This window comes from Strigops habroptila, chromosome 5 (genome assembly GCF_004027225.2).
Source record: "Strigops habroptila isolate Jane chromosome 5, bStrHab1.2.pri, whole genome shotgun sequence".
NCBI classification, from domain to species: domain Eukaryota; kingdom Metazoa; phylum Chordata; class Aves; order Psittaciformes; family Psittacidae; genus Strigops; species Strigops habroptila.
Genome location: NC_044281.2, coordinates 11,204,059 through 11,229,834, shown reverse-complemented (window position 1 = coordinate 11,229,834; position 25,776 = coordinate 11,204,059). Strand labels below are relative to the sequence as shown.

The 25,776-nt window shown below is 39.5% G+C and overlaps 1 protein-coding gene across 4 annotated transcripts; it reads left to right on the top strand.

Moving 5' to 3' along the window:
• The first annotated feature begins 841 nt into the window (after positions 1–841).
• Positions 842–25,038, top strand: SF3B1 (splicing factor 3b subunit 1). 4 transcript variants are annotated; one of them, XM_030486255.1, is made up of 26 exons: positions 898–947; positions 7,263–7,429; positions 8,795–8,896; positions 9,565–9,679; positions 9,855–11,199; positions 11,517–11,596; positions 12,783–12,950; positions 13,096–13,330; positions 14,116–14,328; positions 14,726–14,847; positions 15,513–15,710; positions 15,801–15,902; positions 17,322–17,501; positions 17,921–18,007; positions 18,136–18,406; positions 18,672–18,817; positions 18,905–19,051; positions 19,198–19,323; positions 19,697–19,918; positions 20,170–20,352; positions 20,451–20,562; positions 20,678–20,798; positions 21,225–21,356; positions 22,225–22,497; positions 22,905–23,121; positions 24,402–25,038. In XM_030486255.1, exons 6-26 carry the CDS (start codon positions 11,540–11,542, stop codon positions 24,558–24,560), a joined length of 3,471 nt encoding a protein of 1,156 aa, XP_030342115.1. In that variant the 5' UTR covers positions 898–947; positions 7,263–7,429; positions 8,795–8,896; positions 9,565–9,679; positions 9,855–11,199; positions 11,517–11,539; the 3' UTR covers positions 24,561–25,038. The 4 variants fall into 4 exon arrangements, with proteins under 4 accessions (XP_030342114.1, XP_030342117.1, XP_030342115.1 ...); XM_030486254.1 differs by lacking the exon at positions 9,855–11,199 and having other exon boundaries at positions 842–947; XM_030486256.1 differs by lacking the exon at positions 898–947 and having other exon boundaries at positions 7,268–7,429; positions 9,859–11,199.
• Positions 25,039–25,776: the final 738 nt, after the last annotated feature.

Sequence of the window (25,776 nt, the reverse complement as noted above, 5' to 3'; positions counted from 1 at the left end):
GTTGGTACTGGGCCAGTTGGCCTGGTAAAATGAAACAAAGGCCAAGCAATTTGGCAAACATAGCAAAGCATCCAAATTCCAGTGGGATTGGCTCTTGGGAAGAGACCGGTATCTGTGAGAAGCAAGTTTTCAGGAAACAGTAACACGTTTGGTGATTGTATTGTGGCTGTCCACAGTGGAAGTGTCAGCATTTTTTGGTGTCTCAAGTGTGAAGGAGACTGGTTGTAGCCAGACACGGGAAGAATGCCACTGATTGTCTTCTCTAGCCTGAAGGTAACAGGGGAGCACTGAAGTGCTTTGTACCTTCATACACACAATAGCTTCTTGTGTGAAGGCCATTAGAAGACATTGTCCCTCAACAACTGGCCTGAAAAGCACGGAGGGCGGGAACCTCGACATTTACACAGATAAACCCAGGTGGTGTGGAAAGATGCGCATCTGCATGGGGACAGTGCTGCCTGCACCCCACTCCCATCACCAGCCCGGCACCGCAAACCGCTCACCCCCGTTCCGAGCCTCGTCCCGCTCTGCGACACCCGGCGGCCGCTCCTCCCGAGGCCGGCGCCGTGAGCAGCGCCAGCCGCCCCTTCCCCGCCGGCAGCCGCGGATGCACCAGCACCCCCCCACCCCCGCTGTCAGGGCTGCTCTCCGCGCACCCCGAGCGGCGCCCGCTGCCCCATCGCCCTGCCGGTGCCAACCCGCTACCGGCCGCCTCAGCGCCCTCCCTCCCGCCGCTCAGCCGCGCTGCCCGCGGCGGGCGGAGCTTGGAGCCGGCCCCGCGCGGCCGCCTATTGACAGAGCGGGGTCCGCTCACCGCGGCACTGCGCTTGCGCGCCGGGCTCTCAGCCTTCCCCCTCGCTCGTAGCGGAAGTGGCGGGGCCGCGCCAGTTCCGCCTCGGCGTTGTTCGCTGTGGACAAAATGGCGAAGATCGCCAAGACCCACGAAGGTAAAAAGCCCGAGAATCACCCGCAGCGCCGCGCCCAGGAGCTGCGCGCTCGGCTCCGGTCTTTTCGTTGTGCTTCTCCCTAACTCTGTGTGCCGCCAGGCTCGGCTGCTCGGGCAGGGCCGGGCGCGCTCGCCCCGCGGCGGGCGGGCCGGGCCTGTTTGTAATGGCGTCTCTGCCTGTGTCAGCGCCATGGCCGAGCCGCTGCCTGGCGCTCGGGGCTGAGGCGGGGGGGGCGGTGCGGGGCCCGGCGCGGGGAGCCTGAGGCGAGGAGGGCTCTCGCTGTGCACCCGTTGGGGGGGTGGCGGTGGTGCTGGCAGGCTCCCGGGGGAGAGCTGCGAGCGGGGACGGTGCCGGGTAGCGCCGCGGGGCGCACGGGTCCTGCCGGCACGGAGCGGGGCTGAGCAGCGCTTCCACTCGAGGCCGCCCGCGGGCCGCTCCTCGCCTCCGCTCCCGGTCGCTGCGCAGCGCGCACCTTCCCCTGGCCCCGACCCCGGCCCGTTCCAGGCGGTTGCGTCGCGCCCTCGGCAGGCGCGGTAAGCATCGCGCATCGTAAATGTCAATAACACGCGTTTGTTCTCTTGGCTGAGCCCTTTGGTCTGTGTCTGTAGTAAACAGGAGGCCAGGAGGGAGGGTGAACCGGTGTGACCCGCGGAGCGCCGGCATGGCCCGAGCTGTTACTAAATGCTTGAGAAAATGCCCCGAAGGAGGGGAAAAAAATCAGCGTGATGTCTCAAGCACTTCAGCTGCCATTTTAGCATTCAGGCTTCTGCCAGCTGGGTGTTTACGTAGGAAAAGTGGTGTCTGAGCAGTTTAATGAGTGAGGGCTTTCACAGGCAGTGTGTTATTCTCGGAGATGCTATGTGGCTGCGTTCACTATTGCTTCCAGCTCCTCATAGCGTGAATCAAAGCATTCTTCTTGGACTTTCTTTCTTGGCTTGCCCTGCTCTAAAATATCTTCAGGCGAGGGAGAATAATTTTTAGAATCCTACAGCTTCTGTGGTTTTGCTTTTGGATTTTTACTCATGTTTCTGTGTGTAATAGGTAATCTGCTGTACTTGTGTTAATTTACATCCCTAATTCAGTAATCAAAACCTGCCCTGGACTGTGGTTGTATACAGTAAGGTAGGCAGGGCACCTGGGTATTTGTTGCTTTTGGGGGGGTCGTGGTAAATTTTGCAATGCAAAAGCTTTTCAAATGGAGAAGTATCATCTCTCATGGAAGTCAGGTTAATGTAGTCTTCAACACTGCAGGCATAATTTGGGTTTATGGATGAGGAAAAGCTTTAACGGTTGTCCTCACTTTTGAATTTGCTTTTAATTTTTGGCATTCTAGAACTTTTTTTTAGAATTACAGAAATTGTCTTTTGTTTATATGCTGTGATATGAGGCTTGTGTGAGATAGTACTGCCCAGCACAGTGCTCTGCCTCTCGTTACCTAAAGAGCTTTCAGTAATAAAATGGAATTGTTGGGAGCTGTTGTTTTAACTGAAATTCCTTATTTATTGAAGCAAATGGTGGTGCACTGACTTTAATGAAAACATTGTCACGCTTCCAGTTGCATTTGTTTTTGCCAGTGTTGTATCAGAGCAGATTTTAAGGGGGGGGGTATGTAGGTAGTGAAATAATTTTGTATAACTGGATATGGTCATGTAATGCTCTTGTCTTTCCCAACATGGAGACATTATCTGGACATGCTGATTATTTTTCTTCAGAGTTCTGTCTTTTTTTATTTTGGGTTTCTGGCTGGTTTTCCAAAATGAGTGGTTTGTTATGAAATTGTCTTAGATTTTTCACATCTTTGCACTGTTTGCTAAATACCTATTGGTTGTTGTCTTATGGGCACAACTTGAAAGAGGTCTCAAAATAGTTAGAGAATGTTTCAGTTACATAGTTTAAGGGAGAACTCTTTAGTTTAGGCTGCAAAGTAAAGTTTAAAATGGCAGCTTATAAAGCCTCACTAAACGCTTGAGTTTTGAATGCTGTCAAAGGTAGGTTTTGATTGCATCCTTTTTTTTTCTTGCTCAGAAAAGACCAAAGAGATCTCCATTTATGAGAGAGACCTAACATTTATGAGAATGCTAAAGTAGCTAGAAATAAAGCTGCACAGGGCAAGCTAAATGTGCAGAAGTATGATAAGGCATGAAAACGTAGAACTATTTACGCTGCAAAATACTACTGCAATACAGGATCTGCTGAATAATGTCTTAATGCTCCAGACATTGTAAGTAGAACTACATGTATGGTAATGATTATGTATTTTGAAAGCCTGTCATGAGCTGGCTGTGAGCTAGATTTTCAGTGGCTTCAAATTCAGATATGTTGACTTTAATAATATTCAACATTTATGGTATATTTCAAATCAACTGTGCATGTTCAAGTTACCTCTCTTAAAATACCAAAAGATATTGCATTAAAACATAGAAAAGGGAATGATCAGTAGGATATTATCCCTCTCCCCATTTTTTAAAATCTCACTCCCATTACTGTTTCTTTGCTTTGAAGTTTCTGTTTATGTCCTTGTTGACTAAACCTTCAAATGAGTACTTTGCTTTACGGAAGTATTTTTAAGCTTTGTGCTTACTCTTCCTTAATTTGATTTGTATTTAAGTGCTTTGTTAAATAGGGTGTGAACTTTTGAAAGAAAGTGCCAGTTAGATCAGGAAGGTAAACACATTTTTAATGTCAAAATAGCCTTTTCCAGCTAAATATCTGTTGTTTTCTAAACTGGCAATCAGGCTACCTCTGGCTGCAGGCCTTTTAGACCTTCTGGTTAAAGGGGTTTGTGGCACACCAGATGGGTGCTCTCTTCAGAGTGCTTCAGTTAAACCAGTACTTAGAGGCTGCATGGCATTAGTTTGGTGGCTGTAAGTGGGGGTTTATTAACCCTATAGACCCTCTGCAGACTTTGTTTTATGGTATAGATAACCTAGTAGGTTTTGGTGTCAGAAAGAGAGAATGTCTTTAGTCTGCAGACAGCTGTGTGGTCATTGAAATGTAAAGGACAAGACCAATAATAACTGATATCTGTACCCTCTACAGTAAATATAGCTATTTAAAAAATAAAATAGCAAGGCTTTAGTATGTGAAGTGTTCATAAGAACTATTAATAGGAAAATATTTTTGTATTAACACTTTTGCTGCAGAAATTGCACAATTGTTTTGATAGACTGTTAATGGTGGTAGTGCTGGGAGCCCATGCACAAGCAAATTTCCATGGCCTGTCCCGCATGGCAGGGTGCTTCATGGTGCTTGGTTTAGCAGAGCTACATGGTTAGATTTATTCAGCAGACAGATGATGGATGATCTTGCATTGTAGGCAAGATCTATAGGCTTTTTTGGGGTTGAAGTTGGTGACAGCTATGGATGTGCAATCAGGACGTAATATGCCACTAAAGAGGCAGTGTTGTTCTGGTAACTGCTTTTTAGAAAGAAGAAACAATGTCATTGTACTCTAAAATCACTACTGTGCTAGTAGTATTGTCCTTGGTAGCAAGGGAAGCTTCGGGTATTCCCTTTCACCCCAGTGCTGCATTGCACCAGGCTGCAAAAGGAATCAGGAACTTGATCTACTCTTTGGAAGAAACAGAAATAACTAAAATACCTTAAGGTATTTCATTTTTATGAAGTCATCCTATGGCGTGCTTCTGGAACTGATACAACTCAAATACTTCTCTCGCAGATCTTTTTTGTGAGAACTGGTAAACAGGATACAATCTAGTATGCCTCTGAAGATGATCAGAGACTTCTGTGGGCAGGACAGGGATCCCTAATTCAGCAGTAGTTTCTTGCTGCTGCTTCTCCAGAAAGTAACTAATGTACTGGGGAGCAGTGTGTCTCAGGTTCTGGACTCACTGGAATCCCCTGTGCTGTGCAGGATTTTAGGGGAAGCTGGATGTCCCTGGGGGCAGGATTATAAGGCTTTTGTTAGGTTTCAGTTTCTCATGAGCTCAAGGGCAGTTTCTCTAAGGCAGAGGCGACTGTCCAAGCTACACTGTTCTAGATGCTTGCAAAAGTTTGGTGGAAGCTGTTTACTGCCTGGAGCAAGATTCTCCTTATCATTTACTGTGATGTGTCTTCTGTTCATGGGACTCTTGCTGAGTTTAGAAACAGAATCATAGAATGGTTTGGGTTGGAAGGGACCTTGAAGATCATCTAGTTCCAACCCCCCTGCCATGGGCAGGGACATCTTCCACTAGACCAGGTTGCTCCAAGCCCCATCCAGCCTGGCCTTGAACACTGCCAGGGTTGGGACATCCACAACTTATCTGGGCACCCTGTGCCAGGGCCTCACCACCCTCATACTATAGAATTTCTTCCTCATATTTGATCTAAATCTAACTTTTTTCAGTGTAAACCAATTCCCCCTTGTCTATCACACCTGCCCTTGTAAAAGATTCCTTTGCTGTGTCTTTCTTTCCCTACTAGAGAGCTGCAGGAATTGCAGGTTTGCTGTCAGGTTTCCTGTACTTAAAGTGGAGTTGGTGTTTCTAACTGCCAGGCCTGCAGGCTGGACACGAACACTTAATCTGCTGTTCTTACTCAGAGCTATGTAGCAAAGATTTGTCAGGCAAAACTACGTCCTCGGTTACCTTGATAGAAAACGTGCCTTTCTACAGGAGGTGTAATTTGGCTTACAGTGCTGGTATTATTGTTTTTTATTATTATTATTATTATTATATTTATTTAAGAAAAGGACTCAGCCTCAATTTTAAGTCTGGAGGTTTACAGGGCTGACAGTTTAAACTTTTAAACTAAACAATTCTGATCTGCATTCCTGCAAACATCTAAAAACAAAACCAAAACACAACCCCCAAAACCACCTCTCCCTCTTCCCCCTCCTATCCTTATGTCTTTTTTAAAGTATCCTGATCCTTCTGACAGATTTGTTAGCAGATGTTTTGTATAGAGTGTTTTGCAAGATACCTCACTGGGAAAACTCTGTGGAATTTATTCATCTTAAAAAAGAGAAATGAGCAGCAATAGTAAAAAATATAGTGAATAATCAAGATTTAAGATTATTTGTGACTAGAGTTCCCTGTAGCTTTTGTATGTGGGCAAATATCCATCAGGTTAATGTAGCAGCAATACCCCTTCAGCTGGGAAGGGTGAATTACAGAATCAGTGAGGTTGGAAGAGAGTTTTGAGCTTCCACCCTCCTGCTCAAGCATGACCTATTCCTTGAGCCATGAAATGCAATTCTTGGGTATATTTTTCCCATGAAAATAATTGTTTGATCTCCTGAAATTCACATTATGTGGATAATTGTCTTTAGATGTCTATTGAATCAAATAAAATTCAGATGGAAACAGTAATAATTTTTATGAAGTTAGCTGTGCCTTAGTATACATACATCACAGTTACATTTGTTGAAGACAGTTGGGTTACTGTAGTTGATTTTTGTGTTGCATTGCATCAGGGGAGGAAAGCATGGTTTAAAGCATGGTTCCTTGTTTTCTGGGTTAACAAGTTAATACTATTTCTCAAAGAACCAAATTTCTAAGGCCAAAGATGGCCACCCGAGTTGATTAGAGTCACATCCTGACACGTTAAAAAGATGAATCTCCCATGTGTCCTGTTGGGTTTTTTTTTCATCCAGTGGCATATTAGAGGTGGGGTTTTATTATTGTTATTATTTGTTCAAAGATAATACAGCTTTGCAAAATGTCAGGTAACATAATACAGTGTTGTTTTATTAAATGCTCTTAGATAGACAACTCACACGATAGCTCTTTTGAACAGATGTGTTTAAATCAGCAAAACAGGTTTGTGAATTGGTGATAACATTTTGAAAGGCTTTTATAAGGACAGGATTACATTCGTTGAGGAAGTGTTGTGTTAGTGGAGTGTTGAGAAATAATAAATGCCCAATTTCTGGCAGTGTTCAAGGCCAGGTTGGACAGAGCCTTGGGTGACATGGTCTGGTGTGCAGCATCCCTGCCCATGGCAGGGGGGTTGGAGCTAGATCTTCAAGGTCCTTTCCAACCCTAACTGTTCTATGATGCTATGGTTACTATGGTGTAAATTACCTTCCCTGCTATCTCTGTTGGAAAATGAGATATGTTAACAGTGGGTTTGAATGGTTTGCCTTAGGCCATACAATTAAAGTAATCTGTGCTAGATAATATTACAACTTAAGGAAAAGCTTTTTATAAACATAATGATTTTATAGTTTTACATGTTAAACTTGTTTATTTAGAGATAATATTTAAAATTGGGTGAAAAACTCAGTTTGCTGTGCATAGTAACGTATTATATTTTGTATATATGTAAGTATAAAAAGACCTTTTTAAATTGTTTTTTCTGTTTTTATCCTAGATATTGAAGCACAAATTCGAGAAATTCAAGGAAAAAAGCCTGCTCTTGATGAAGCACAGGGAGTAGGCCTTGATTCCACAGGATATTACGATCAAGAAATTTATGGTGGCAGTGACAGCAGGTTTGCTGGATATGTCACTTCTATTGCAGCAACTGAATTGGAAGATGTAAGTGATTTGATATATTATTTTAAGACATTCTTTTTAAGTATTTTGGAATTAATTCTGAGTAATTTCTAATTGCAGTTGCTGAAGTAAAAGTCATACTGGACCAAATATTTCTCCTAAGTTCTTAAGTATGTCTTGTACTTTATGAATTGTGCTTTGAAAGTCATATAGGCCCAAGCAGAAGCGGAAAAGTTGTGGCCTGGTGCTTTAATCAGAGTTAGCCTTGGCTGGAATAATTAACTTTGTTCTGTTGTTGCTGCCAAGGTGAAAAATGATGGTGGGGGAAAAAAAATCTCTGATACTATTTGGTCCAGGAAGCTTAAGTGACTGTGTTAAGGTTTGTATTTCAACTTCATTTCAAATTTCAGAGCAGTTTTTTAGAATTGGCTTTTTCACTGTATCATGTTCTCCTTATGTATCCTACTTGTACGATTATTTTATGTTAATTTCTAATGTTAAACGTTTGGCAACATTTTCAGTTGCAGGAGCAGATACTACAGTTGTAAACCATAAATACATAGGCAACTACGTATTTCTCTGGGTGAATTATATTTTTAAAAGGAAGATTGTTATGTTCAGTTTAGTACTAGCTGATATATTTATGTAGGGATGTACTTACTTAGTTTCTTACTGTGTGTCAGCAAAAAAGTTAACTCTGTCTCAGCTGAAACCAGGATGGTCATCTGCAGACTTCTAAGAATTTGTTAATTTAAACTTCCCATTACAGAGTCTCCCTGAAATAATTTCATGGTTTTAAGAGCAGTTTTGCTTGCTGTAAATTATTGCGCAGTAGCCGGCTACTAATATGAGGAAATAAATAGCAAAAGCATCTCACACGTTCTGAGTGCTTGTTACTGCCATTGTGATTGAGAAGGTGTAACTCAATAAACGTGAATGTATTTCTGAATTCTTCACTGTTTCTGAAGCTTTTTTTATAGGGTTAATCACTGAAGGTTTGTTCTCTACCTAGCTGGCTTTCAAGAAAAACTGATTTGAATTTCTCTGCGCCAGTTTTGGCATGCAAACTAGGGAAGTATATAAAAAGTTCTAATATGAAATGCAGACTTCTTGTATAACTAATGTAGACAGCATACTTGATCAAATGTAGCATATTGCAGAATACTTGAGCTTTGCAGAGAAAAAGTTCTCTTTTCCATGATGTGGGTAGGTTTATCTGATTGAGCAGTTCGGGAGTAATAAAACAATGAACGAAAATAAAACAAAGTATGAGAAAGCTTGCGAAAATTTGGAATTAACTGTTCTAGTTGCCATTTTAATCTTTTCTATGACCACAGGATGTTAATTTGACATTTTATCTGAATATAATATCAACGTGACACATTTGCCATGTCTTTTTACTGACAGGATGATGATGACTACCCTTCTACAAGTTTGCTTGGCCAGAAGAAGCCAGGGTACCATGCTCCAGTGGCATTGCTTAATGACATACCACAGTCTACTGAACAGGTACGTCTTGATGGAAGGCACGATAAAATACTGTTGGAGGTATTAGGGGAAAAAAGTGTTAAAGTTTTTTGAGACCAGGTCTTGGCTTCTGGAAGAACAAGATGTGTATAAAGGGCTTTGGTATTTTAATTCTGCTGTAAGCTTGTTACTGCTTTAGTTTAGAATTCCACAGGGTGATAAAAATTAGCACTTCTGCATGTAAAGGCAATGTGGGCACATCCACTAAACTATTTTTGATAGCTCAGATATTTCAAAAATGAAAATAACTTAAAAACTTAATGTCCTTTATACTTCTATTTTTGTAAAGAAAATGTAATCACTTAGGTTTTCTATTCCTGGAGTATTTTTCTGTGACATTTAAAAGCATATGAAGTAGCTTTAAGCTCCCCTGCAAAAAGAGGGGGAAAAGTTGACAGTGTGCAATGCTTTTGTAACAAGTGAATAAATGTGTTAAAATAGCAAACAGAAATTATTTCATAAGAAATTCTGTGTTAAAAAAATTCCAGGTACAGAAGTAAAATTTTTATTAGCACGCTGTTCTAACAGTCCTGCATAGTTGAGATTAAAAATAAAGTAGGCCTGTTTACTGAACATGAATACAGGCCACCAGATGCTTTTCATGTAGTTCTTCATACATATGTGACTAACAAGCTTTTCTTGGCTTTCAGTATGATCCTTTTGCAGAGCACCGTCCTCAAAAGATTGCAGATCGGGAAGATGAGTACAAAAAGCACAGGCGGATGATGATAATTTCTCCTGAGCGTCTTGATCCTTTTGCAGATGGTAATTTATTTTGACTTTTCCATACCCTTTATGGAATTTGTTGTCTTTAGCCCTTTGATTTCTGTTGGCATGCCTGTAAACTTAGTTATGTTTTAAACATCCCCTTTTCATAGAGATTTGGTTGAAAACCTAGATGCCATATTCTTCATCTTTATAATACGAGTTTTCTTTCCAGGTAGAAGGACAAGAAAATAATGAGCCATTGCCATAGAAACACAAAGGGTTAAAGGTTTCTCTTTTCATTTTGTTTTGGGTTGTGCGTTATACTTTGAACAGCTTGTGTTTTGAGTGCTCATATTCTTTCAGTACCTTGAAAGTTTTCATTCCGATTCAGAGATTTACAGGGTTACTGCTTTTGAAATGCTAGTTCTCAAAATAGAGCACCTAATTCTTACCATCCTATGTAAACTTAGGTGGTATAACTAAAAGAAACAAAAGCAAATATGAGACTTTGATACTATTAATAGTTCAAGTCTATTCTGATAATTTTAGAATGGAAGTCAGGAAAAGGGGTATTAGTGGGTCTTCAGGTGATTGAGTTTCACGTGTGGCAATGAGGTGCCTGTTGGCTTAAAATCAGTAGCTGTTTTGCAGGTTTTACAAATGAGAATTTCAGCCTGCATGAATTAATAGGGATATTAATTATTTTACTTGCTTAATTGTAATTGATATAAACATGTGTTGTCAGAATTCACAGGCCCATACTAACTGTCCTTAATTTCTTTCCTACAGCAGTACTGCTATATGCCAGTCCTGTCTGCATTCTTAAGGGTGCAGTTCAACACATCCTGTGTAGATTATGGTGAAAAAGTATTCCAAAGGAAGGTCCTATCAAAGCTAGTGTCAGAATGACACAGCCAATTGGGCAATGATCTTCAGCATAGAAATGTTTAAGAGTGTGTTATTTTCCCTAAATCATAATGCTATACCACTTGTATGGCAAATCTGCACATTTTTCTTAAACAAAAGTGTTTTCCTTGACAAGTCTTAATTTTTATAAAGTTGGGCTTCTTGTAAAGTATTTAAAAGTTTACTTAACGCAAGATACACAGCATAAAACAACATATGGTGTACAAAACCCATTACCTGTGAGTATCATTGTGGTGGTATGTGTACTGTATTGCAGTCAGCTCCCAATCACAATTGTCCCTTGAGAAGAGGAGCGGGGGAAAGTGTCATCAAGCAGGTTTTTCATGGGTTTTTTGTTTTGGGTTTTGTTTGGGTGTTTGGTTTTTTTTCAATGAAGCCCTTTTACCATATGACACTAGAAGATCTGGGAGATGTGTCCAGATTTGTCAAACTTAGAAATGGGTCTTTATGCTAAAACATTTTAAACGTTACTTAGGTATGCGATAGTTATTTGTAGTCAGATAACAACTAGGATTTAACAGCTTACACAAGGTAATGTTTTGAATATAAATATCTTTCCAAAGTGTTACTAATGGTAAAGAGATAATTTTCTAGGCTTCTATTCTGCTGCTTGAAGTCAGAACTGCTGATGGAGACAAAGGCACGAAAGTGTACGTATTCCGGATTAGCAACCCAGGAACCCATCACTTCTGAAGACTCTTTAACTGTGTTGTCATTTTACCATTTATATCGGCTTTAAAATATTTGTTTGAAACTGCAGTAGTTATGTTTGTGTTCAAACAGGTTAAATTGATCAGCAAACTGAATAAACGTAAGATACATGTAATTTTAAAAATTTTCAATCAAAAAGTAAAATTAAATGATCATGGAATAATATAATATTAGAGCAGGACAATAGAAAAAGCCAGCAGTTTCTGCTTATCCTTTACTCATTGTGCTCCATTCCTGTTGCTGTTCTCTTCCACAGGAGGGAAGACACCAGACCCTAAAATGAATGCCAGAACATACATGGATGTTATGCGTGAACAGCATTTAACAAAGGAAGAGGTGTGTGGATTGGGGAGGGTTTTCCGTTTGAACTTAGTTTCATTTTACAGCCTTTGAAAGCATGTTAAGAAAGCAGGAACAGAAATTCTCTTGACGTTTGTCTTGACTTAAAAGTCGTTTTCTTTGTAAGATCCTGTTCTTCATGTGTTAGAAGGCAGTAGAATCTGACAATGGAACATCTCTTCTAATAATGCTTAAGCAACAGAGGGAGAAATCGTCTCAATATTTTTTAATCTGGGTTGTGTTTTTTTTTTTTTATAGTACTTGGACTTTCTGTTGGTTATTTCTTTTCTACAAAAAACTAACAGTGATTGGGTGATATTCCATGTTAGATATGTTTGGGGTTTTGAGGCCTTTGTAAAGGGAATCCAGGGAGATCTTGAAACGCTTTTGTTGAAGCACTTAAAACAGATGTTGTGGTACTAAAAACTGGTGTAAGGTCTACATTTGGTTTTAAATACTAGAAAAAGTAGTAGTAAAAGTGCATGCTTTATTCATGGCAATTAAAATTGATATATAAGAAGGTATTTGTAACATAATCAAATTTTTTGTGTAATACCTACAGTGCCATATTATTAATTGGAGCAAGATCTTGTAGTTCAGTGACCTCTGTAGATTTACATTGATTTACCCTATGTGACTTACCTTTATGGAGGAATTAGTTCATAATTCTGACAGTCTTAACCACTTACGGATCCACTGAGAAGTGAAAACTAGGCTGGGTTAGTGCTGTTTTAACAATGTCATCTCAATTTTAAATAAGAATTTTAGGACTTTTTAATGTTGTAGGATATAAGTCACATGAACACATTTTCTAACACATCCACCTTTAATTTACTGAAGTGGAACTTGCTGGAAAGAGGTGTGAAATGATTTTAAGGCATGCATAAAGGTGGCAGAAGCTGATAGCACTCAGAATTCTCCATGCGATTGCATTTGTTGTAATAATGGCTTTTATAAGAAATCAATTTAAAAACAGCCCCTTCCAGCACAGAGCTATTTTATCAGATTAGAGGAATTTAAAAAGAGAATAACCTTGAAATTAAAACAGTAGCTAATGGCATGTTAATTGAGCAAAACCTAAAAAAGTAGCATAAAATACATGATACAGCTGAAAAATCTCTTTTAAAGGTATAATTCTTATGAAGTCTGTTTCTTATATTTGTCTTTTTGTGCCCGTGAATAGAGGGAAATTAGGCAACAACTAGCTGAAAAAGCTAAAGCTGGAGAGCTTAAGGTCGTCAATGGAGCTGCATCTCAGCCACCTTCAAAACGCAAACGGCGTTGGGATCAGACAGCTGATCAGACTCCTGGTGCTACGCCTAAAAAGTTATCCAGTTGGGATCAAGCAGAGGTAATAATCCTAGTGTTCTTATCTACAGAAGACATTAATGCCTCTTGAATTTCAGAAGTCTGTTACTCTACTGGTAAAGAGTAACTAGCAGTGTTTTACTGTATAGTATGAGAGATATTAATACTTCTGGGTTTGTCTTGAATAGACTCCTGGACATACACCTTCTCTGCGATGGGATGAAACTCCAGGCCGTGCAAAGGGTAGCGAAACTCCTGGTGCCACCCCAGGCTCAAAAATATGGGATCCGACTCCCAGTCATACACCAGCAGGAGCTGCAACACCCGGTCGGGACACGCCTGGTCATGCAACACCAGGCCACGGAGGGGCCACTTCCAGCGCACGTAAAAATCGATGGGATGAAACACCTAAAACAGAAAGAGGTATTTGTGGCAAACTGGAAAGCACCTCATAAATTTTGAATGGTTAATTGTATAGGATTTTTTGTTTTACTTTAAGTAAACAGATTCAGAAGTCGGGCAAGAAGTGTAACTGTATTCTGACATCTAGTGGTTGATGTGAAATGATGTTTTCCTCCCAGTTTGCAGCATTGACTTGTGCCCGTTAGCTTACTTCACATCTGTGAAAGCACCTCAGTTCCAAAATGGAATCACAGTTTTGTGTTATACCTAATGCATGTTGCAGGTTGGGATTTTAATGTGTAAAGGAGCTCACATTGAATAGGCTCTTTATGATACATTTGTGTGTGTTTCTGAACTGTTGAGGTTTTTTGAAGAGGTTAGCATTAAAATAAGTTTAGAAGCATTTTCTCATCTGCCTAATTTGAATTAGGCCGATGTGTTAGAGAATCTTGAAACACCATTGTTCCTTATTACACTTTTAACAAGGGAGTACATGGAGTATTTTGTCAAATTTCTAGAATATTTGAGTTCTTTTGCATTTTTTAGAATTTTATCTGTTTATGCTAAGATTCAGTAAGAAGATTATATGCTCTTTTCATAAAACTAAGTTCTCTGTTGGATGTTTTTAGTGTAATGCCTGTAATTTTTTTCATATTCATCAAGGCAGGTTTTACTTTTTGTGTAGTGTATTTGTTTACTTGATTCTTGTTGATTTGTGTAGACAAGATATTGAAAATGGGTTTGGATACTGATGCTATAGTATACGTTGTTAAGCTTTCTGCTAAAATTGTTTTGTTTCCCCTTAGATACTCCGGGACATGGCAGTGGATGGGCTGAGACGCCTCGTACAGATAGAGGTGGTGATTCCATTGGTGAGACACCAACCCCAGGAGCAAGTAAAAGGAAGTCACGATGGGATGAAACACCTGCTAGCCAGATGGGTGGCAGCACTCCTGTTCTGACACCTGGCAAAACACCCATTGGTACCCCAGCCATGAACATGGCAACTCCTACACCAGGTAAGTCCAGTTCATTCTCTAAGGCTTTACTTTCTTTTGTGGAAATGAAGCATTTACCTTTATATTGTATTTAGAAATTGACTTCTGCCTCACGTGTTCTCCTGCCTGTATGAAAGCAGTCATTATATGCTCAGTTTACCATTTTAATGCCCACAGCAACTCAGTTCTGGAGGGGAATTGGCGCTAAGGTTATATGTCTGTTCAGTTCAGTTGGTAAAAGATTGATAAAAGACTTTCTAAAAGTTTGATATCTTACTGGCTATGTATTTCAAGTGCTATGGAGGCTTTGGCCCAAGAGAGCACTGGAGGGTTAAGTAAACAAGTCATCTCCTTCTGCATACAAAGGATTGGGGTTTTTTAATACTTTCAAATATTTTTTCCTTCTATTTGAATATAGGTCATATCATGAGCATGACTCCTGAACAGCTGCAGGCTTGGCGTTGGGAAAGGGAAATTGATGAGAGAAACAGACCACTTTCTGATGAAGAATTGGATGCTATGTTTCCAGAAGGATATAAGGTAATTAATCTGGATTAAAATGCAGCCAACCATGGTGGGATTTTCCTGCTAAGGGATATTGATTTTTGTTTTGTTTTGTTTTTTTAATGCAAGTTGTCCCAGCAGTAGAATGTTTCACATGAAGTATTAATTTTTGATTGTAGGCATTTAGTATTGAATTTGATTACTGATTTATCGTAGATCTCTTAGAAAGGAGGAATTGAAGGTCATCTCAAAGGCCAGTCATTCTTCTGCTTCTCAGTGTTGGGAATGCCTTGTCAAGGCCAGAAATGAGCTCTGAATAGACTCAGAAATATGAAGTGCACATGCAGAAAAACATAGAAGAGAGTCACAAATTCTAAATCAGCAAGTACACTGTGCTGATACAGATATTGAAGTGCTTCTTTAATACCACGTAAAGGGCCTTCAGAGTTTATTGTCCAAGCTTTCAGCAGTGGAAGTGAGCTTTCTTCTGAAATGCTGTCAGTACAGGATAAACACGAATATAAACTGTCACTGAATTTGTTTGCATTGCTGTGAACATGGGATCTAATGTATGCAGTAACACTCACATAAATCCCCAAACAAATAAAATGGAAGATAGAAGTTTAGTAATTTTTTGTATTTGCTGCCTTCCTCTTTTTATGTCTGTTGTGGTAAGACAAATTTTGTTCATTCTTCTGTAGGTTCTTCCCCCACCAGCTGGTTATGTACCTATTCGCACCCCAGCTCGGAAGCTTACAGCAACTCCAACACCTTTGGGTGGTATGACTGGATTCCACATGCAGACAGAAGACCGGACTATGAAAAGTGTTAATGACCAGCCATCTGGCAATCTCCCATTCCTGAAACCAGATGATATCCAGTACTTCGATAAACTGCTGGTAAATGAGATTTCACTCATGCTGATGAAAGTTTCCTCATTTCTTTTGATTATGTAGCAAATACTCATATTTGTCTGGAATTATTTGTAGGTTGATGTTGATGAATCAACTCTGAGTCCTGAAGAACAGAAGGAGAGAAAAATAATGAAATTACTTCTGAAAATAAAGAATGGCACACCTCCCATGAGAAAGGTCAGATCACTTGTCAGATGCATTTATGTCACTTCATTTTTCAAAAATCTGTATTTGTTTTCAGGTTTGGTTCCAGTTGCCCATGGGTTCTCTGTAAAATAATCTCCTAAACTTTGATATTTGTTGTTGTGGCAACTAATCTGGCTAACCCCACACGGCAACTAAGCACTACACAGCTGCTTGCTCACTCCCCCATGGTGTGAGGTGGAAGGGAACCAGAAGGGTAGAAGTGAGAAAACTCACAGGTTTTGATAAAAACAGTTTAATAATTGAAATAAAAAAATAATAAGAAGAAAAAACTGAACACACACACACACACACACACACACACACAAAAATCCCCCAACAAAAGCAACCTCCCCCCCCCATAAATGAAATCTAAACAACAAACCAGCCAAAATAAATAAAACCCAACAAAGACAAGTTCTGCTCACCACCAACTCACTGATGTCCAGTCAGTCCCTGAGCAGTGGTCTCCAGCCAACTTTGCCCTGGTTTATATGCTGAGCATGATGCTATAAAGTATGGAGCATCCCTTTTGTCAGGTCGTTGTCCCTTTTGACCCCCTTTGGGGGTCAGCTGTCCTGGATGTGTCCCCTCCCAACTCCTCATGCACCCCCAGCCTACTCGCTGGTGGGGTGGGATGACAAACAGAAAAGGCCTTGATTGTGTAAGAACTGCTCAGCAGTAATTAAAATATCCCGGTGTTAGCAACTCTGTTTTCAGCACAAATCCAAAATATAGCCCCATACCAGGTACTGTGGAGAAAATGAACTGTATCCCAGCCAAAACCGGCACACATTTAGTGCTTTCTTCCTCTTCTATGTCTGTGTGGCTTTTTGTCTTTCAATGTAATTTAATATGGCTGCTCTTTGAAACAGTAATTTCAGTCACTAGATAGTATATGGCTTATATAATTATTTTTCCTCTTTTTACAACTATGAGAAACTTGATTTATAGTGCTCATGCTTACAGGGCTTTGTAATTTTCTGCATTTTGTTTCTTAGACTCAAATTAGCAAGGTAGCTCTTACAAGTTTCAGCCTTACACATCATGCAATACATTCGAGTCTTTGCTGCACAGTTCTCTCTACACCAAGCTACCTAGATTGGTGTAGAGAGAAATGTGTAAAAAGTGCTGTGTAAGCTGCTTTTCAGGCGGAGCCATTCTTAAATGTTAGACCAGGAGCATGCTTTTCTTGAAAGTTGAACATCTGGGGGCTAACATCAGGGTATATCTCTCCACACATTCATTTTTTTAACAGATGAGCATATAATTGTTTGAAGTAGAGTTCTGCAGTGGTAGGAGCAAATATGTTGAAGCCTTTGGTTACAGTTTAACTTGGTTAATATCTACCTGTTTTGTAATTGTTCAGTGTTGTTTCCTTAGTTCAACTGATGAGCTTTTTGGTTTTTTTAGGCTGCGTTGCGACAAATTACTGATAAAGCTCGAGAGTTTGGAGCAGGGCCGCTGTTTAATCAGATCCTGCCTCTGCTGATGTCCCCAACTCTTGAAGATCAGGAGCGTCACTTGCTTGTCAAAGTCATCGACAGAATTCTTTACAAACTGGATGACTTGGTCCGACCATATGTACACAAGGTATTTTGCAGATTATTGCTTCAACTTCGATTTGCTCTTTCTGATCGGTGCTGGGAGAAGTGTGTATTCTGTTTGCATATCAGAAGAGGATGGTGGCATGGTTTTTTAACATAATTTCCTTTCATATTGCTTCTTAAGACATTTAAGTTCTTGTAGTTGATCGAAGTGTGGGCTTTATAGTATCAAGATGTGATGTAAAAATGATACATTGGGGTGGAAAGGGGGTCTTACCTGATCTAGGTAGTATCTTCAGGCCAGGTCCTATAAAGACAAAGAGCTCTAAAAAGAGCATAATAGATTTAAGTTTTCTGCAGTCATCATAAAGCTTTAAGCTTGGATCCTGTTTCATGGAATCTTGTAGGAGCTAGAAATACTACTAAAAGTGTTAAAAGAAAGATTAATTTGTTCATCTTTTTCAGATCCTTGTTGTCATTGAACCACTGCTGATTGATGAAGACTACTATGCTAGAGTGGAAGGCAGAGAAATTATTTCAAACTTGGCTAAGGTAAAGTTTCATCCTTCATTAAGGCACCAAATTAGCTTACATACAGCTGCGCGTTTATAGGCATGGCAGAAGAGTTAACTATGTCGTTCATAAATCCAATTGGTATGTTGTGTTTGTTTTTCCTTCAGGCTGCTGGATTGGCAACAATGATCTCCACAATGCGACCCGATATTGATAATATGGATGAATATGTCAGAAATACAACAGCCCGAGCCTTTGCTGTTGTTGCCTCTGCTTTGGGCATTCCTTCTCTGTTACCATTCTTGAAAGCTGTCTGTAAAAGCAAGAAATCCTGGCAGGCTAGGCATACCGGCATCAAGATTGTACAGCAGATTGCTATTCTTATGGGTTGTGCTATCTTGCCTCATCTCAGGAGCTTGGTTGAAATTATTGAACATGGTAAGTTCTGCTTTCCCAGGCAAAGATTTGTTTTATTCGCTCTGTATTTGGAAAATTTTTCATACAATGCTGAGGCTTACTTACTAGTGATAGTAAGGTCCTTTTATTATGTGTTCTTTTGACACTGAAAAAGTTTGTCTGTCTCTGAAAGAGGAATAGGTTTGTTTTTCCTTAAAATAAGTTAATCCCTTTTATACTTCCTCTGTATTTTTGCTGTTTCGAATTTAAATCACAAGAAGTGGTACTAAACACCATTCTTTTGCAGGTCTGGTGGATGAGCAGCAGAAAGTCCGCACCATCAGTGCTTTGGCTATCGCTGCTTTGGCTGAGGCAGCTACTCCCTATGGTATCGAGTCATTTGATTCTGTTCTGAAGCCTTTATGGAAGGGTATACGTCAGCACAGAGGAAAGGTATATCTAAAGTACTTTTTTAGTTTGAACTGAAATGGATGTATATCTTCTGTAACTCATTAGAGACATATTTCTGCATTTAAATAGGGTTTGGCTGCCTTTCTGAAGGCTATTGGTTACCTGATTCCACTCATGGATGCTGAGTATGCAAACTATTATACCAGAGAAGTCATGCTAATCCTTATCAGAGAGTTCCAGTCTCCTGATGAAGAGATGAAAAAAATTGTGTTGAAGGTATGTGAGGATGATTGTTTAACGTTAATGTTAAATATGTACGTTTTTCCTTTTCTTAACTGACAAAACCCAAACGAAGGCAAAAAAATCCCCCATCCCAAAGCCTACACAGAATTAAAATTGTTGTGGTTTTTATTTCCTGACAGGTGGTAAAGCAGTGTTGTGGTACGGATGGTGTTGAAGCAAATTACATTAAAACAGAAATCTTGCCACCTTTCTTCAAACACTTCTGGCAGCACAGAATGGCATTGGACAGAAGGAATTACAGACAGGTATTTTGTTTTTCTTTAGTTGGAAAACCATTTTCAGCAGAACAAAATTCATACAAGAGTGTTCATTCAGACTAGATGCTAAATTTAGTCTTTTTGTCCTGAAAATTTTGTTGACTAGTGGTTTAGAAGTTTTACATGTTCTTAGGAGGCTATCGAGCCATTTTACATCTGTGAATATGAGTCTACATCAGTTGTAAGATGGGGTGGTTCACCCCATTTGTGTTTAAAACATTGGATGCTTGAAAAACAATTGTTCCTAGTGGATTTAATATGCGTGATGCTGTTCCTCCTCTTCAGATTAGGGAGATGTATTTTCAAGATGTAGAAAGTAGATTTTAACAATGTTTGCTCACTTAACATTGGTGTCTTCCAGTTGGTTGATACAACTGTGGAGCTGGCAAACAAAGTTGGAGCAGCAGAAATAATTTCCAGAATTGTGGATGATCTGAAAGATGAGGCTGAGCAGTACAGAAAAATGGTCATGGAAACAATTGAGAAGATCATGGGAAATCTGGGGGCAGCAGACATCGATCATAAGCTGGAAGAACAACTTATTGATGGTATCTTGTACGCCTTTCAGGAACAGACCACAGAGGTATGACCGAGGGTATTTAGTATTTGGTTCACTTTAATTGTAAGCTAGCTCACTGTTAGTTGTACAAAAACATGTGCTTCTAAATTAGACTTTTAGACTCCGTTTTTTAGATGTCAGTGCTGTAATCAGTGCTGAAATCCAGGAACAAGCTCTGGAATGTTATAATTTTAACAGCAATTTTAGATTACATTGTTTAATTAATATGTAGTGTTGCCATTAGGCTGATTTCTCCTTGTTGTTTTTACACACAGGATTCTGTGATGCTGAATGGCTTTGGCACAGTGGTTAATGCTCTAGGCAAAAGAGTGAAACCCTATTTGCCGCAAATCTGTGGTACAGTTTTGTGGCGTTTGAACAACAAGTCAGCTAAAGTTCGGCAGCAGGCTGCTGACCTGATCTCTCGTACCGCAGTTGTCATGAAGACTTGTCAAGAGGTATTGTATTGACTTCTCCTACCAAATTTGCTGTAATATGGCATAGTAGTGAGAAGGGAAAAAACCCCTAACTTCTAAATCTTCTTAATTGGTTGTAGGAAAAACTGATGGGACACTTGGGTGTTGTGTTGTATGAGTACCTGGGTGAGGAATATCCTGAAGTACTGGGCAGCATACTCGGAGCACTTAAAGCTATCGTGAATGTTATAGGTAGGTTTGGGTAGTGATAACACGCCTGTTAACACTACAAAGAGTAATGATAATACTTTCAAGAGCAAAATCAAAAGGTATTATAAACCTAAATATGCCTCTTTGGATTCAATAGGTATGCACAAGATGACACCACCAATCAAAGATCTGCTGCCACGGCTTACACCTATTTTGAAGAACAGACATGAGAAAGTACAGGAAAATTGTATTGATCTTGTTGGGCGTATTGCAGACAGGTAAGCTGACTGGTGGTAAAATATTTGACCCTCTATGTGGGCAATTACCGTAGCAAAAGCTGAAGTTGATTATCAGGTTTGGTATCTGGGTATTTATTGTCGTATCTCTTGGTATTTCTTAGGCATAAAACTTCAGATTAAATACTTAACAGACAGTCTGTAGAACATACTGTAATTATATTATCTTGCAGACACTTTGTAAGAAGTGTGTTGTCCCTTTATGCCAACTTAGAATGCATACAATACAATAAATTTTGAGTACACGGTTAACCAGTGGAGGTCTAATGTTAACAGATACCTAAATCTGGAAATTGCTTTAGTAGTATCCCTCTGTTGATAGCAAATAAATAGGTGCTTCAATTTATGTGGTGTTATTTAAAAACTTCTGATGCCACTGAAAAGAAAACTCGCTTTATTCTCTTTCAGAGGTGCAGAGTATGTTTCTGCAAGAGAATGGATGAGGATCTGCTTTGAACTGCTCGAATTATTAAAAGCTCACAAGAAAGCCATCCGAAGAGCCACAGTGAACACTTTTGGTTATATTGCAAAAGCTATTGGGTAAGTTGGTTCAATGCTCATCCACTTGTACACGCAGTTGCCTAACATATTGATGATTGTGAATTTTCTAGTGACAAAATATTTGAACTTCTCTATATTTAGTGTGTTAAATGTGTAGACTTGATTTTACTTGTTTTGTAGAAGGAGAATACGGTCACGCATTCCTTGTTAACATAGGGTGCTGCACTTTTGATCTAAATTTGTAGGCTAGCAGGGTTAGAGACTAATTTAGTAGGAAGAGTTGTTTACCTCATGAATTTTTGATACTGTGATACACATTCAGACCCTCTGTATTCTTCCATAAACTCTGCCTTGAATACTCAATCTCTCTTCTCTTACTTTTCCCCAAATCAATACTTTATTGATTTGCAAAGGTTTTTTTGCCACTAAGGTGATACTGCAAGTTACCAAATTGTAGAACGAAACACAGTTCCCGTCTTTATGTGTATTCTTAATTAAGTGACCAATTACTGACTTAATGCAGATGCAGCAAGCAACCAAGGAATGCTGTAGCTACACTTACCTATACAGGACATGCCTGTCTCTGTCTGTGTTTATGGTTTTAGAGAAGTGTGTAATTACCTGTGGGATCAGAGTGATAGAGGGGAGGCTACTGCTATCCTCCAGAGTTTAAAAGAAGCAGATCAGAAGGCAGGAAAAAAGCTAAGTGTAGAGAAAGTAAAAAGTATTGATTATAAAAACAAGATTGTGCAGTTGCAAAAGCTGTTTTACAGTTTTATGGTTTGTGTTGTTTCCCAGTTACCTAAACCCTTTTTTATGGCTAAGCCATGCTTTTCTGCCACTTGCTGTTTGAAGCTCAACTGATTTTATCCAAATCCTCACTGAATGTGCATATTATCTCTTCCAGACCTCACGATGTATTGGCTACACTGCTAAATAACTTGAAAGTACAGGAAAGGCAGAACAGAGTATGTACTACAGTAGCAATTGCTATTGTAGCTGAAACATGCTCACCTTTCACAGTGCTGCCCGCGCTCATGAATGAGTACAGAGTTCCAGAACTGAATGTCCAGAATGGTGTATTAAAATCTCTTTCCTTCCTGTTTGAATACATTGGAGAGATGGGAAAAGATTACATTTATGCTGTTACACCATTGCTTGAAGATGCTTTAATGGACAGGTGAGTGCACTTTTTATCTAGTACAGTTAGCTGTAGTCCTGTGTTTGAAGTATATGGCTGGGTCTTGATGACAGCAAATAGGCACATTATCCTTGTTTGCTAATCTTAAGTGACCAGCATAATCTGTATATATTCCTGTTTTGGTAATACTTTTGAAGATTAAAATGATACAAGCATCTTAAGTGAGTCAAAACTTCTTACATCCAAACTGCTTTTGATAATTTCTGTTGTTAGTGCTTTTGAGCACAGTAATTTATTAGGAAACTCCATCTTTTTTAGTTTACTGATTTCTGTTACTCAGCCTCTTGCTGGGTTAAAAGTGCATATTAGTGCTTTCAAAGAAAGTGTTATTGAAATACTATGCTTGTCCAGTCATGTTGCTTAGCAGACCATCGTTCTCTTTGCAGGGATCTTGTACACAGACAGACCGCCAGTGCTGTGGTGCAACATATGTCTCTTGGTGTTTATGGGTTCGGCTGTGAAGATTCTCTTAACCATTTGCTAAACTACGTATGGCCTAACGTGTTTGAAACCTCTCCTCACGTCATTCAGGCAGTTATGGGGGCTCTGGAGGGCCTCAGAGTTGCCATTGGTCCCTGCAGAATGTTGCAGTATTGTTTACAGGTATGTCCTTGTGTGTGCTGGGATAGCAGGGACTGCAATTACCAGGCAGGACTTCTTTCCAGGAGACAAAAAGGTCAACTGAAGGTGATTTCCAGCAAGGGAAGACAGTGTAGCTTTTCATCCTTTTCAAGTATTGTTTAAACTTGACATTCTGTACCAAAGACTTCAGTAATTGAAATAGGCAATACACGGAGATTTTGGTAGAGCAAGATATCCAATTACATTGAGGAACTTGCAGAGAAGTAGCAGGTTAACAACTTACAATAGAAGCTGGCTAAAATAGCCTCTGTTTGACTTGTAAGATGGAAATGTCTCACTAATTTTGAGGACATGAATTAGTGACTGGGGAGTAAATAAATAGTGCAAGGGGTTATGAGAAAAAGTAACAAGTGAGGTAAATAAATGAGAGGATAGGCTTAATATTAAATCAACATTATTCATCATTAGCCAAGAAAAACAGTAAGGCATCTAAAACTGTGTAAGAGTGAAGTACAAGAGAACAGTGCGTTGGTCAGAATTTATACCATTACATCAACACTAGTCAGCTTCTGTAAATGTGTATGTGGCAGTAAAATCTGAAGGCTCCTTTTCTGTGTTACTGTACACAACAGTTCTTGCTGCATTGGCTGTGGAATCTAAACTCAGATAACAGTTGGGAAGCAAGGATGAATGTCATGCACGTCAGCATAGAGAACGTGACAGCATTTCATTAATTATTTACGTGGAATTTCACTGTGTGGGGTTTGGGGGGAGGCCTCAGCATAAAGATACATCAGTAGGAAGGTGAAGGAAGTCTCTTGCACAGTGTATTGTTTTTGCAAATACTACTCGTATATTCTTACTATACAGAACTGTTTTTTCTAGAGCTTTCACATTCTGCTCATTTTTTTTAGGTTTAATAATAGTTTATTTCATGTGTTCCTATGTAGCTTTCTACACAAATCACAATTAGCAAAGCCAATGACAAGATTCAGTACCAAATATACTGCAGGAGGTTTAAATTTTTATTTTAAAAGAAGAATACAAAACTAGGCATATATTCAGTGGAATGTCTCCCTGCAGAAAAAGAGAGAAGAAAATCTGTCTCTGAATAATTCGTTGTTACTACTTGCTAGTTTAGATAGTCACAGAAATAGTGAATGATACATTTAGGGTAACTTCTTTGTTATAAGTGGTTATAATGGCTTTTTTAAATGCTTATTGTGCAAATCATGATAAAATTCAATAACAGAATTTAGACCTTAAGATTTAAATGAATTTTGTTGTGTTCTGTTTTCTAGGGTTTGTTTCACCCTGCCAGGAAAGTCAGAGACGTTTATTGGAAGATCTATAATTCGATCTACATAGGATCACAGGATGCTCTGATAGCACATTATCCACGAATCTATAATGATGAAAAGAACACCTATATTCGTTATGAACTTGATTACATCTTATAATCTTCTTGTTCAGTTGTTTGTGTTTCATGCACAGCTGTTCTTCAATTAAACGCTTCAGATTTGATGATGTAATATTTTAAAGTATTGGAGATCAGTCTAGAGCTGGTCAGAGGCAGAGCTAGGGTTCCAGTAGCATGATTTTTTAAATATGTCCTTGTTTTTTGATGTTAAACAGTTAAAGCCGGTAGTGACCAAGAAAAAACCAAGTGATTATGATGTACTGGAGGGATTTCATTTTGGATTCATCTTTATGAAGATTTAGATTTCATTCCTTGTGTTTAAAGGGGAAGTTTATTTGAGAAATAAACATTTGTGTATAAAAAATAATTTGTGTGTGGTTTTTGGACAGAGGGGCTTGTAAAACGAGTCCCTTTGGAATTAAGTATTTGTTCATGTAATAAATAGGTGGCATCGAACATTTTAACCCTTTTTGTCATCCTCTAGCTTTTGAATAAATAAGAAAAACTTACAAACTGTAGTTAATGTGTGTATCTTTGTCATGCAATAATGTAGCTGTAGTCTGGCTGATGGTTGTAGTAGTGGCAGTTTATTTCCATGGAAAAGGGAGTGTTTAATTGCTTGTTGTTACTGTTTCATCCGCAGTACCCTAGTTGTGAGGCTGGATTAGCTTGTTAAATTTTCAGGAGTTAAGCAGCTTATTGTAAATCACGTGTAAAATCAGTTGCGCAAGTTATGCACATTGATCACATTTGGCATATCTTTTAGCTTGCATGGCTGTATAAAAAGAGTAATATTTATAGGCTGAGCTATAATTCCTGTAAACAGCTAGGAAATTGATGTCTCCCACACCTGAGATGAGGCCATTTCTAAGTATGTGCTTGACATAGGAAATGCTTCAGCCTGAGATAAGTGTTTTATTTCCTCATTTGCTTTTTATCTTCTGTGCATGTACTTAAAAGGAAAAGCTCTTGCTACCTGACAGTAAACCACATAAAACACCAGGTTAAATAATTCTGGTAGTAGTGTATGTTATCGTAAGATAACAACAGGTAGTAGTTGGCTGTCAGGCATGTTGTTCTGAGAGTCCTTGATTCAAGTTGAGAGATTAAGTTGCGTCTTGCCACGATCCATGCAGTGTTGTTAGCAGACTTCTCTCTGCTCTTTTACATAAACGTGAGATTCTTTAGCTGTTCAGCATGTAAGTAAATTCCACCCTACCTTTCAAGGCCTAAGTTTTTGTTAGGGACTTGGGGTG

What these genes read in the sequence shown, in the direction of transcription:
- SF3B1 (XM_030486254.1), top strand. Translation starts at nt 920, where the DNA reads ATGGCGAAGATCGCCAAGACCCACGAAG. An exon ending in TTATTTCAAACTTGGCTAAG is followed by an intron (nt 18,008 to 18,135) that starts GTAAAGTTTCAT and finishes TTTTTCCTTCAG; the next exon opens with GCTGCTGGATTGGCAACAAT. An exon ending in TACGTCAGCACAGAGGAAAG is followed by an intron (nt 18,818 to 18,904) that starts GTATATCTAAAG and finishes GCATTTAAATAG; the next exon opens with GGTTTGGCTGCCTTTCTGAA.